At 38.6% G+C, this 13010-nt stretch overlaps 1 protein-coding gene across 3 annotated transcripts in view; it reads right to left on the reverse strand.

Moving 5' to 3' along the window:
* Positions 1-13010, reverse strand: part of ACBD5 (acyl-CoA binding domain containing 5) — a 30427-nt gene that overhangs the window by 3051 nt on the left and 14366 nt on the right. For all 3 annotated transcript variants that reach the window (XM_059841299.1, XM_059841281.1, XM_059841290.1), the window contains 7 exons: positions 9867-10004; positions 8935-9135; positions 8128-8234; positions 5840-6116; positions 4289-4488; positions 2705-2755; positions 2309-2418 (listed from right to left, as the gene is read on the reverse strand). In XM_059841299.1, the coding sequence (XP_059697282.1) occupies positions 2309-2418; positions 2705-2755; positions 4289-4488; positions 5840-6116; positions 8128-8234; positions 8935-9135; positions 9867-10004 (1084 nt within the window). The remainder of the gene's footprint in view (positions 1-2308; positions 2419-2704; positions 2756-4288; positions 4489-5839; positions 6117-8127; positions 8235-8934; positions 9136-9866; positions 10005-13010) is intronic.

Raw genomic sequence — 13010 nt, forward strand, 5'->3', positions numbered from 1 at the left:
TACAAATCCTGGTGTCCAAAACTCAAAAAGAATGTTGAAAAACTGAAGCATTTGGCAATGAGCCACAAGAATCATTCTAAGACTGGAAAACAATTTTAAAATGAGATTCCAGTTGCTCTATTCATTTTGTTTAAGCAAGAGATTATGAGATGACCTGGTGACAGCAAAATGTTACCATGGAAAACACATTACAGGCCCTTTGTCAATTGCATAAAGATACAGGAAAATCCAATGGATGCAAACTGAAGCTGGTCAAATCCAAACTAATGTACCATGTGTTTATTCAATCAAAGCACTGAATTACTAGGACAATATACTAGAAAAATTGCTGGAAAGGGTGCTTTTCTAAAAACTGATTTCTGTCTGAATCTGGCTGGATTGAGGGTGCTACAGAGGTCAGAACAGATGATCAAAAAAGATTTTCAAGAACAGCACACTGTTCAGAGAGAGGGAGAAACACAGCCATGCAAGAGCAATTAGCAGAACACTGAAGTTCATAGAAGCTTCAAGTAAAATACTTAAATAGTTTTGATATAAAACACCCCAACTTTGTCCTTGCTGACTAGGGGAAATTTCTATTTGATGGTGCAAGGAATGAGTAAAATGTGCTTAACTGCCTGAAAGCCTCAGTACTGCAATCTCTGGTTTCATCAGACAGTGCAGCAACACCGATGCTGCTGCTGACAGCTCTGAGCCAGGGGAACTCCCTGGCAGATTTGCAGCCTTTGTGGTGCTGTATTGTTTACAAAGCCATGGGCTGGGCCCAAAGAGCAATGATCAGTGACAAGAGTGTACTTGGAGGCCAGTAATTAGTGGTGAATGCCAGGGGTCCATACTGGGGCCAATCCTGTTTAACACTTTTAGCAATGGCCTGGATGACAGGCAGAGTGCAGAGTGCACCCTCAGCAAAGCTGCAAATTACACAAAACTGGGAGTGGCTGATATGCCAGAGGGTGGTGCTGCCATCCAGAGGGACTACAGCTGGCTGGAAAAATTGGCTGACAGGAACCTTATGAAATACAACAGGGAGAAGTGCTTAGTCCAGCACTGGAGAAACTATTCCAGGCATCAGTATGTGCCAGCTGGGAGGCAGCTTGGCAGAAAAGGATCTGGGCATCCTGGTGGACACCACGTTGAACATGAGCCAGCAACATGCCCTTGCAACAAAGGCCAGTGGTGTTACAGGCTTCCCTTCCAACATTATCCCTTCCAGCTTTATCCCTTTGGGGGGGAGCAAGGTGATTCTTCCTCTCTATTCAGCACTGGAGAGACCACACCGGGAGTGCTCTGTCCGCTTCTGGCTACATGAGAGACGTGGACAAACTGGAGAGAGTCCAACAAAGGGCCACAAAGATGATTAAAGGTCTGGAGCATTTCTGAGGAAACACTGGCACAGGTTGCCCAGGGAGGTGGTAGAGTTTCCCTCCTTGGAGACAATCAAAAGCTGCCTGTACACAGTCCTGAGCAGCCAGCTTCAAAGTGTCCCTGGCTGAGCAAGGATGCTGGACCACATGACCTGCAGAACCTTCCTTCAACCTCAGCCACTCTGCATTTCTGTGATTTACCACGGGAGAGAAAACTATACCATTAGAGAGAAAACTAGCAAACATTAAAAAGCTAGAGCAAATTCAGCTAATTCTTCTAAGATCCACACACTAGCAAACTCTGCAGTCTGACAGAGGAAAAAGATGTAAAAGCCAAGAGAATACTAAGCTCACAGAACCAGGTGTGAGGCTGAAGTAAGCAGAGAGTAACTAGAGAACACTCACTTGATCTGATGCTTAGAGAGGTGAGAAAAGGCAAAATCAGAGTTCATCTGCCCTTCAGCTGAAGGAAGTCAAGGTAGATGTTACAAAAATATCATAGTAAGGTGCTAGTAAATGTTAAGTATAGGTGACAGATGGCACTCTATAAAGGATATGATAGGCACATCTATAAAGGATGTGATAGGAAATAAAATTCTCATGGCACAACGAGACTAGGGAGTCTAAAAGCAGTGAAAATTGCTCAAGTAAATATGAGGAGTGGGAGGATCAAAGAATGTTATGGAGACGCTTCCAAGCTATCCAGCCTCACCCACTTGTGTATGCTCAAAATTATTTATCCTGCATCACATTTCATAGATTTAACATAAATTGCCATAGATAAAGCATACTACATATAAAGTCAAATTAACCAATACTTTCTCATACTGACAAACGTTCAAGGCAAAGAATTTTCTGTCCTGTCTAAATAACATGATAATATTACCTATTGGTTTAAACAGGTGACACACACTGTATGTGTTCAATTGAATGCACATCTTTACCTTCGCTTTCTTTGGTGATACACATGTACCAACCACTGGGCAATAAATGGCCAAACAATAGCAAAAGCTAGAATACCAGGAGAAATTTCAAAGGGCCACCATGATGGTTTCTAAGGAAAACAGAAAAAAATTCCAGTGAGCAATATGTGTGCACATATTGAATACCACCTGCATACTTCTCATCACTTCAAATGCTACAGTACCAAAGAAAATAATAGTAAGACTGCAAGAAAAGATTAATCTATGAAGTAATTTCCTCAGACTGATTATTTTTTATCTCCTAGTCAAGGAAGAGACAATACAAAAAGCACATAGCAAGAGCTAGAGATAAAATATTCAAATTAATCTTTTTTTCACAGTTCACACTTTATACACATCATAAAAACAGTATTTTACCTTGACAGAGGAGGCAGGCTGGTAATTTGACTGTAGTGTTGCAGATTTTGCCTTTAAATACAAAAAAAAAGCTTTTAAGTATAAAATAAGGAAACTGTAATTAATATTTTTTTCTTCACAAAACAAGAATATGAGGTTTTTCATCTTGTGATGGCTTTGCAATCTGTATATATCACAGTTTAATGCACAGAACCACCCCCATGTGATCCCACATAGCTGCTAACTTGCCTCTCATGTTTCCACTACTCTTTATCGTAATTTTATCACTTCTCTGTGTCTTAGAAAATGAATCAGTGTCACTTACTGGACCTCTTTACAGTTTTTGAAGGCTCCCATGCTCAACTTGTCATTGCAGCTTTCTCAGATCTGGTCTAGTCCCAGTTCCAGCCCAGAGCAGAAATCGCAGCAGCTTAATTTGCCTGCTTGCATGTCTCAACACCAGTCTATATTAAAGTCAAAACCACTGCTTTAGTTTGCCTGGGCTACAGCTACAGGCATGTCTATCACCATAAAGGAAAGAGAATACTCTGTTCCATGTCTTCCAGGCAATCCTGAAAATGGAAGTATCAAAATCTTTTCAAGACTATTCCCATACATTATTGTGGTGCTTCCATAAAAGCAAAGCAGCTGGTTTTCTAGGTCTTTCTTAATATACATAAACATGAAACAGAAGCTTCTGTTTCTCCTTAGGGATGGACAGCAAGCACAGCATGAACTGTTGGGGATGAATCTTATACTACTTATATTGCTCAGACAAAGATGGAAAGCAAATCTGTATTTAACCAAACATTAGATTCTTGACTATCTGTGATGCAGCAAAATTATAGTTTTAATAAATCCTTTTCTGTGTCTGCCTTAGATTTGGAGTATGTGCATCCCATAGGATATTGCTTGTACAGCTTGCTCATTCTCATGCAGATCAAAATATATCAGCAAGTCAAATAAAACCAAACATTTTCAGGTTTCTGGTTCAACTCTATTCACAACATGTTCTATTGAAACAGAAAGAAAAAAGAAACACTGTCTCAATAATATCTACACTTGCTTAAGAGTTCTATTGGCTGGATGAGGACATGATGTACAATTCAAATAAAGCTGGATTACTTCACAAGGAAAGATAGCTATGAACAATCAAGTCTTTTGCTATCTGAAAAATGGAATCTGAAGTTCTGCCTGTGAACATTTACCATCTGAGAGATTAAGATAATTTCTCACTTTCTTTGAAAATGCTTTGAATTCTGTGGGATCATGCACTAACAACATTAACTGCAGAGTGTCCATATAGAGCCCATGTAATGTGTATCAATAACTATGGCTAAGATCAGTCTGATCAGAAATCAGTGAAATCACATATGGTTAATTTCTAGGTAAAAAATGCATGGTTTTGCTTACACGTACCAGAGTTACGAATTGTGCTCCTAAGAGTAGGTACCAATAGGAAATTTGAAGTTGGATTCAACTATGGAATGTGCCTGAAATGTCTTTACAGTTTAAGAAAATATTGTCCAAAATTTTAATGAAAATCCACAAAAATATCCAAGGACATTTAATAAAAGGTGATCAAATAACTCCAAAGAATAGTACCTGTGATGCTGCAACAGCCTCCAGCATATGCAGCCTCTGCAGGACATTCTGCATGTCCTCCTGCAGCCGCATCAGCACCACTGCAATCTGCTCATTGAGGCTGCCCGGGGGGCCTCTGTCGGAGCCCCAGCGCTCGCCATCCCCTCCACTGCCCATCTGGCCACCCTGGGAACCATCTCCTAAAGGCTGAAGTCTATGCCCTGTTGGGAGGGAGGAAAAACAGAAACACGAAACACACATTGGGCTACAGCTCTACTGAAAATGTTTAACAGTTCAGTTTTCTCCCTCAGTTTTCACCCAGGAGTGTGGTAGTCCTCGTCACAGGCTATATTCAGACAGTTCAGCAGCACTGCAAGGTCACTGAAATGTCATCTGAGATGTTTCCCTACAGCCTTAGTGTGACAGTATCATTCATTCCTAGAACTAACAAGAACATTTACAAAAAGCTATTAACACAACCAGTCAAGTTCAGCAGTAAATTCTGCCCTAATAAAAAGTAAGATCTGTCTTAGTATGTGTTTTAAGTCTGGCAAAGTCTCCAGCTGGAAAACAAAGATCACTGGAATACAGTGAGAAGAAAAGATAATTATTTGAAATCGGCAATACTCCCTTAAACTAGATACAACTACAACTAACTAACTAACTAACTAACTAACTAACTAACTAACTAACTAACTAACTAACTAACTAACCAACCAACTAACTAACTAACTAACTAACTAACTAACTAACTAACTAACTAACTAACTAACATAACTAACACTAACATAACACTGTCATGTTTCTGCCTGTAAGTCGCAAAGTTCAATAACACGAGAGAGAAGAGGAGATAGTTAACTATAGTATGTTATTTATAATAGTTTTCAACAGAAATGTTTAATTTGGATTTTCTTTTTAATTTTTCCATTTGATTACTTATAGGTGCTACACAAAAAGGCATCCTATATATAAATAAAATGCTTTCAGCCTTGTTTTGGTTTTACAAGAAAAACTGATTTTATCCTTGACTTTACAGATCATATCACTGGAATATGGTGCTGCTTTTAAGTGACTATTAGAAGTGTTATGGAATTAAAAAGGGCAGAGGTCCAACATAAACTGAACATCTGGGCAATTACCTGATTAAGAATCATTAAGTTTTAAGAATCATAAAGGATAGTATCAGAATCACTCAAAGGTGTGGCTAACATTCCAATTACATACAAAACAATATGTCACTGGTATCCTTCCACGGCATTCCATGGTTTCAAACAAGCCACCAGAGAGATATAAATGCATATGTATTTTAACAATAAGTATGTAACTTCTTAAGAAACTCCTCTCAGGTACAGACTGGTTTTGAGGATTAAATTTCCAAAACCCAAGTGCCATAAGCAGCAGCTGGAATATGTTACCCACTGTAACAGGTATTTTGTTATCTATTTTTATTGTGAAGAGCAGAAGCACTATACACATGACTGTCCCACTGGACAGTCCTGACAGGTGCTTCTCCGACACCAGTAATTTATGGCAGTGAGGAGAGTGGGGAACACAAATGCAGGGCCACAGTACCTCTCCCTCTTCTGACACTGTAGAAATCTGCTTTTTCTCCACCTTTTTTCTCCTTGTGAGGACCCCCATTACTGGCTTTGCCATCTTCTCCTCCACATTTGACTTCACCTTGTTCTTCACCTACTCCCTCTCCAGTATTTCCAGGCTGGAGATTCCCATAAGTCATGCAAGTTCGCCTTGGAAAATCCGTATTTTCTAACAGAGGACTGTGATCTACATCCAAGAAATGGGATGAATGCTTTAAAGATCCTTTAGCTGATGTGATGATCTCCAAGGGCTACAAATTAACATTAGCAAGTAATTAAATTCTGTAAAATATGACAGTTAAACATTAAAAAGAAAAAAAATATCATCTTTACTTTCACATTAAGAAAATACTTTGCCCAGAATTAAGATTTCTTTTAAGGGGAGCAGTTGTTTTCCTGTAGAATATACTTACTATTGTCTCAATGTTATTTCCAGATTGAGAAGGCATTTCAGGGAAATCTCACAACAGTGATACCACAGGAATTTCTTTAGACATTTCCAACATACATAAATACTCAATAATTACTAAAGTAGAACATTAATGTCTGAAACCATTCCATTTTCCCCTGTAAAACTGGCTTTGCTTCCTAGACAGTGAAACGTCCTCTTCCCTTGAATTTGGGAGGCACGGTCAGAAGGCTCATGCTGTCAGCAGCCCTGGGCAGGCAGTGTTTGTTCTCGCAGCAAAGAGAGCACACAACTTACCATCAGCCTGCTCCAAACAGCTTGGCTGCACCTGCACCTCACAGCAAACAAAGGAAAGGCAGAATATTCTATTGATTTCTCACTCAAAACTGGTGGTACTGCAGGAAGACAGTAAAAAAGGATGACACGTGCTGTTCAGGTTCTGCACGGGGGCTGTCTTGGTGGGTGGTTCAAGCAAGCCCCTGGCACAAGGCAAGGACAGGCCCTTGCACAAGGATATGCTGGAGCAGCTTTGGGACCGCAGTTAGCTGAAAAAGAACTTCATGGAGAAGTCAAAATAACCAAAAGGAGGGGCAGTGAAATGGAAACTGCTGCCAAAATTTGTAAAATAGCAGTTCTGGATCATCAGAACTGAAGGGCAGAGTGCTGGCTTACATCTTTTCCAAGAAACAGCTGTATTTACTTCTCTAAGTGAACCTCTTCTAGTTTGAACTGATTGACCTGTAGTTTTACCTGTGTATTTATTTATACACAGGTATAAATACCTGAACATTAGTTATTTTGTGCAAAACTGGAACTTTCCTCATGCAGGTTGGGAAACTCTGACAAATTATTCACCCGCTTCAATTAAACAATAGCAAACAAGCTTGAACGACACACAAGGTTGGGAAATCAGCTAGATAAGACAGCTTGCAGTACTTCTATCAAATTACATTTCCCAACATGCTTTATTACTGGGCAGAATTTTGATTTGTTAAAATGAACTCCCTACATACTCAGGAAAGAGCCAGATGAGAATGATGCAATATTTGAGTGCTTCTGGCCTTTCTGATCCCAGGCACAATTCACACATTTCTCTCCAGAATCAGGAAATTAGGTTTCTGAGTACAACCTACAAAGCCCACACTTAACCTGGGCCTCTGAAGGAGGTCTAGGCCAGAAAGCCAAAAAAGAATACAGTTATGAGTAGTAATCAGCAGGAGCACAAATCCAGTCAAGACTCTGGCAGCACAGGTGGTGCTCACATTTCATAGGGAAGCCAGAGGTGTACATTATGACTGAAGAGAATACAAGAGAACACAGAAATCCTTGTAATCCCCCACTTCTTTAGACCTAGGCCACTTGCAGGCACTGGCCTACAGGCCACCTGCTAACACTTATTTCTTTCTTCATTCTAAGAAACAAAAGCAGAAGTCATCAGGCCAGAAAAAAGACAAGCAAAAAGTGAATTGTTAAAAAGATACTTCCCATTTGTTAAAAATAGCTGAATTCTGGTCCCCACATGTTATGAGACCCGACATTAATTTGTGGGCACAAACCTTAGTTTCTTTATACTGATCTTCCTTTTTTGACAATTGTTTCTTTGTACTGTTGTTTTTGAAGCCTTCTCCTCACATAAATTCTCTGAAGGCTTCAAGGCTTTTAGATTAGCAGTAACCAAGTAGTAAAGTGCTGGCAATGAAAAGAACAAACCCCTCTAGTTCCAACAGAAGGACAGCATACATGAGCCACATCATTCATCTCTGCATGCCCAAGTTCACTTGATTGAGAGGAACCTATTAAAAAATAAGCAGCATACCAGCTTCAAAATACACCCACTAATACTAAACCCCTACCTCTTCTAGTCCAAGCTGCTCCATAGAGTCACAATAAACTTCACTGTCTGAATCACTGGTTAAGTGCTGAGCTGCTGAGATCTCTTCAGTACTCTCTTCACTTGCAACTGCAGGGAAAGAGGGATAGCACACATGGTTTGTAAATGTGAGCCAGTTGAGCCAACCCTGGCAAAGACTAGAGTAATGAAGTAAAATGTGTAGGTGAGCATCAGTTCTTGATTCTTCTATCTACAACTGTCATCCTAAACATGGATTCTGAATAAAGATGTTACATCAATTTAGGAATTATAGAAAACTTTTGCTAGTGGGAAAACTATACTTCATATTGGCATTTCTACATTATAAATTTTAATTCTGCCTTTTTCATTACCCTCTCCTTCCTAAGCTCAGTATAAAGCAGTTTTGCCTAAAGTTACGTTAGTATTAAAAATACATATTCAGATCCCAGTTTCAACAAACTGGCATTTATAAAATGTTCAGCTTTTCAGAATGATAAACCAGATATAGGTGACTTTTGTTTTACTACAAATTCACTTCCAAAGGCAAATAGTATTTGCATAGGTAGCATAATGATATTACAAGAAAACACTTCTATTTGAATTCCCCTCTATTTCTATAAGAGATACTAAAAAAAAAGCTTTATTTTTAACTGGAATTAATTAATTTGTTTTAGTATTCTGTCTTCAGATTTCTGCAACTGAAAGACACCATTGCTAGTCTCTGAATCCTGGGATTAAGCTTCGATAAAAAGAATATTTTTCATGAAAAACATGTGCAAATGAAAACACAGTCTTGGAAGGACAATACCTTTGTGAGCAGCGTTCTGAGCTATTTCTAGGCTTGGCTCCATTTTATTTGTTTCTTCCTCTGGGCTTAAGCCATTTAAGGCAGATTTGGTCTGGATGCCATTTTGCATATCTGGGATAAAGCTGTCCTTGTAACAGCCATTACTAACAATGCCTTCCAAATCCTTAGCAGCTGCTGATTCAGGTTTCACGTTCTTATAATCTGTAAAAGAAAAGAAAACTTTGCAAAGAGAAAGCTCTATACCTAATAGCTCCAACCATATCTCTTCAAGCAGCTACCTTACTGATGGACTGTATGTGCAACGTATCTGCAGAACAAAACATGTAAATGCCCCTATATTCGCATTTCTGTAGATTGTACTGTTCCTGTAAAAAGCATAAAAAGCAAATACTTAAAACATAAGTAAGTAAATCTGAAGTAGGTATTTCTTCTAAACTAAATAATAAACAAAATGTCCTTGGAGGACATCTGTATAGAGTTCTAAATATGTCATTGCATTTTGTATTCACTAGATGCTGTTATTTCGGCATCCAGTTATTTACGGACCCTCTAAATTAATCTCACTGAAAATTCTGTTTTATTGTCTCTGAAAAAAAAATAGTAATTTTCAATTCTACTCTTACAGGCCATGTAGCCATTCATAACTCTTACAAAAAAACACTGGCAACAAAACCCAAAACAATGCAGGGTATAGATATTTAGATAACCTTTTGACAGAACTTGCTAGGCAAGTCAAAAATCATATGGCATAGCTTGCAAATTTCTACTAGTTTTAATTATTATGGCCTAGGTTGAAACACAGACATCCTTCACATATGCATTCACATATATTTCCATCTAATTCCCTTGAAAAAGCATTCATGATACTTTGGTATTTTCTAACACTTAGGTGGCTGAGAACTCTGGGGCACACACTGATCCAGAAAATTTACCTTTTCCATTTATCTGCACTTCTTTTTCTTCCTCTTCACGAAGCCCATCATCTTCTGATTCTGCTCCACTATCGCTGCTTTCAGCTTTTCCATTTACAGCTTTTATATTTGGAGTGGAATTCATAACATTACTAAGGTCTAAGAAAAAAGCAAAGAAAAAAAATATTTTAAAGAAAACAAACACACACCACCAGTATCACCCCCAAAACTATCAGTCACAGTTCTACAGAAGTACGTCCCTATTAGAAGATCAACCAAATAATGGCAACTTATTTCTGCAAGCTCTTTATTAATTGGTTTAATGTTTTTCTTTTGTGGCCCATCACTGAGTGCCTGACTGCTGGTGCAGATATTCTCAATGACTCTGTGCAGCCTCCAGGGAAGTGACAGCAGCCACTTTCAGAAGGAGTCTCAGACCAAGCCTGTTACTGTATTTAGGTTACAGCTGCAGCTGGGACTGATGTGGCCAATGTTCTTTTAAACCCAGAAATCACTGTTTTAACAGAATTTCCCTTTTGGGCTGAAATGCTTCAAACCTCCTCACAGTTCAGAGGCAAACCTTGAAATATTATATTCAATTATGTGAAGAACAGAATTCTGAATAAGGTAAATACAATATTCCACACATCTGCTGTAATTTAGGCAGATGCAAAACATGGTAAGATGACTCAGGTTTATGCAGATATTTACCTAACAAATGACACATTGAAGTAAATTCCCTGAATTCAGTGAAAAACTTGATGAAATTAATATATACATTGAGCATTTTTTTCATAAATATTTAAATAAACAAATATTGTAATAGACAAAGTAACTACCAAATCCTTGTTTTCCACATGTTTGGTCACTCCAAGGATCACAATTTACTGTAACTGTACAAAAAAATTGAAAGGTAAACATTCATTAAAAAGATGAAGTATATCAAGGACAATTCTACCATCTCCTGTAAAAAAAGTTACGGTCAAATACATTCTGATGATCATTTAAGCCTCCTATGTTAGGACAGAGTACAAAGGTACAAAGAGGGGACAGTTTCTGTGAGACACTCAAATAGATTACATGTTGGCTCCAAGGCTGAAATCTGACTGTTTTAATTGTCACTCCAGCATTTCATCTGCATAATATCTACGTTCCCTTGTCAGAACCTTGACAATATTTATTCTCACATTTAGGCTTAACATTAAACTGCAAAATAATATCCAATTACATTGGAGTGGTCAAACCAGCTTCACTACTTTCTCTGCTGCATGGTAATTTAAAGCTAAGGCTTTTTTCTACTTTAACCGTCCAGTGAAGAGCCTTCCCACATTTCTCTACTTTCCAAGCTTATCCACAGCACTTTGAAAAGAGAAAAAAAAGTAAAATAACTTCTTGTACAGTAACAATGAGTATGTTAAATATTAAGTTCAACTTAGTTTTATTGCAAGGTAATGTTTCTGTGGGCACTCTGCATCACTGCTCTGAATTGATTTAATCCATCTCTTATCTCAAGATTAAAAAACCCCTACTTTATTGTAAAATGAGAATTGGAAAAGCAATTGTCTATCTTGTACACCACAAGAATATAAGCACCTGCTCATTTTCTCCTCATAGGTCACTACTTATTTGCACAGAAATTTGCTTCACAAAAGAGAAATCCCAACATAGTCCCATTTTTTTTCTCACAAGTGTGTTTCATGAATTGTGAACCCCAGTTCTCAAGATGTTTTTCTGAGAAGCAGCAGCACAAGAAGGATAAGGCAGCAGTTATGTCCTCACAGCATGAGCATTAGGCACAGACACAGCCCCCTTGGCACTGTAAGGCACACATCACCCTTCCCTTTAACAACATGGGGGTGGGGACATAATCATCCATGTGTCCTACCCAGCCGTGGGAGTAAACAGGAAAGACAAGACCAGGAGGAACATTGAGCTGTGAAAGGGAATTAAAACTCTAAAGCTCCTCACCCTACCAAAGATACTGCAAAAAGCCTCAGCTACACCATAAGGCTTTTTCTAAGATTTATTTATTTTCTTTTTGTAAGGAACGTTTTTGAACATTCAAGCACGTTCTTTCTTCACTTACTTGCAGTAAGGAGATTATTCATTTGGAGAAACTTCTAAGTGATCTATTACATACATTTAAAACAAGAGGAGGAACTGGGAGAATGTATCAACAGTTACAGATTTATGGTATCACATCACAGGACACCTGAATAACTGAAATCCATCAGGATCATATTTCTTCCACTAGGTCATTCTTAGCAACAGTGCTCCCAAAGACCATAAAGAGGCATTGCTTTGATGCAGACTCTAAGAACACAACCCTGTACAGAGTTTGGCCACCTGAAATGCCAGGCCTAACTGTGTGCTTTTCCTCAGAACCCTTACCCTGCTATCCTCATCAGCTCCATCCCCAATTGCTTTTACTACATAGTAAACCCACAGCTGCATGCCTTTCTCATTGCTCTGAGTATCTGCTAAGGAACCAGACATGATGGTCAATCATCAGTTTAATCCTGGGGGTGACAAGTTTAAAGACTAAGCAGAGCCAACTAGCAGTGACTTCTACATCTCCTGCCAGTAGGTTAATGGCTGTTCCCTGAGGAATGTAAATTCTCAGTGTGAGTGACACAAGTTAAGCAAGCCTTACTTAGCTTGAGCTAATCCCATCCAGCCACCCCTCAACCCTTTATTTCATCTACTCACTTCAACTGCATGCAAAATGTTAGAAGCTTTTTCTGTTGCCCTACTTTAGATACTGTAGAATTCCTTTTGGTTCATTATTTTCATCTCACTACATACGACATCAAAATGCGAGATTTGTGACAATTTTTTAAATCAAAGCTGTACTGTTTTTCAGCCACAGGAGTTCTATTCAGTAAAAGCCTGGGCTGAGGGTTTGGGGTTTTTAATGCTAAATAGTAGGAGCTGTATAACAGTAACAACTTGAAATAGAAAGAAAGATTTGACCAAAAAAAAAAAAAAAAAGGCAAGATGGAAAGGATGTGAACAAACATGCAACTTCTCTACAAGCTTTCACCAGGTGTTTATTTTCTAGTATCAGATCTATTAAGGGATTTCCTACAAGTCATTACTAAAAATATTTCTTTAAAGGCACCACTACAATTCTTCACAATGGCCTGTATAACGGGGCTTAGTTTC

Source organism: Haemorhous mexicanus, chromosome 1, assembly GCF_027477595.1.
Source record: "Haemorhous mexicanus isolate bHaeMex1 chromosome 1, bHaeMex1.pri, whole genome shotgun sequence".
Lineage (NCBI taxonomy): Eukaryota > Metazoa > Chordata > Aves > Passeriformes > Fringillidae > Haemorhous > Haemorhous mexicanus.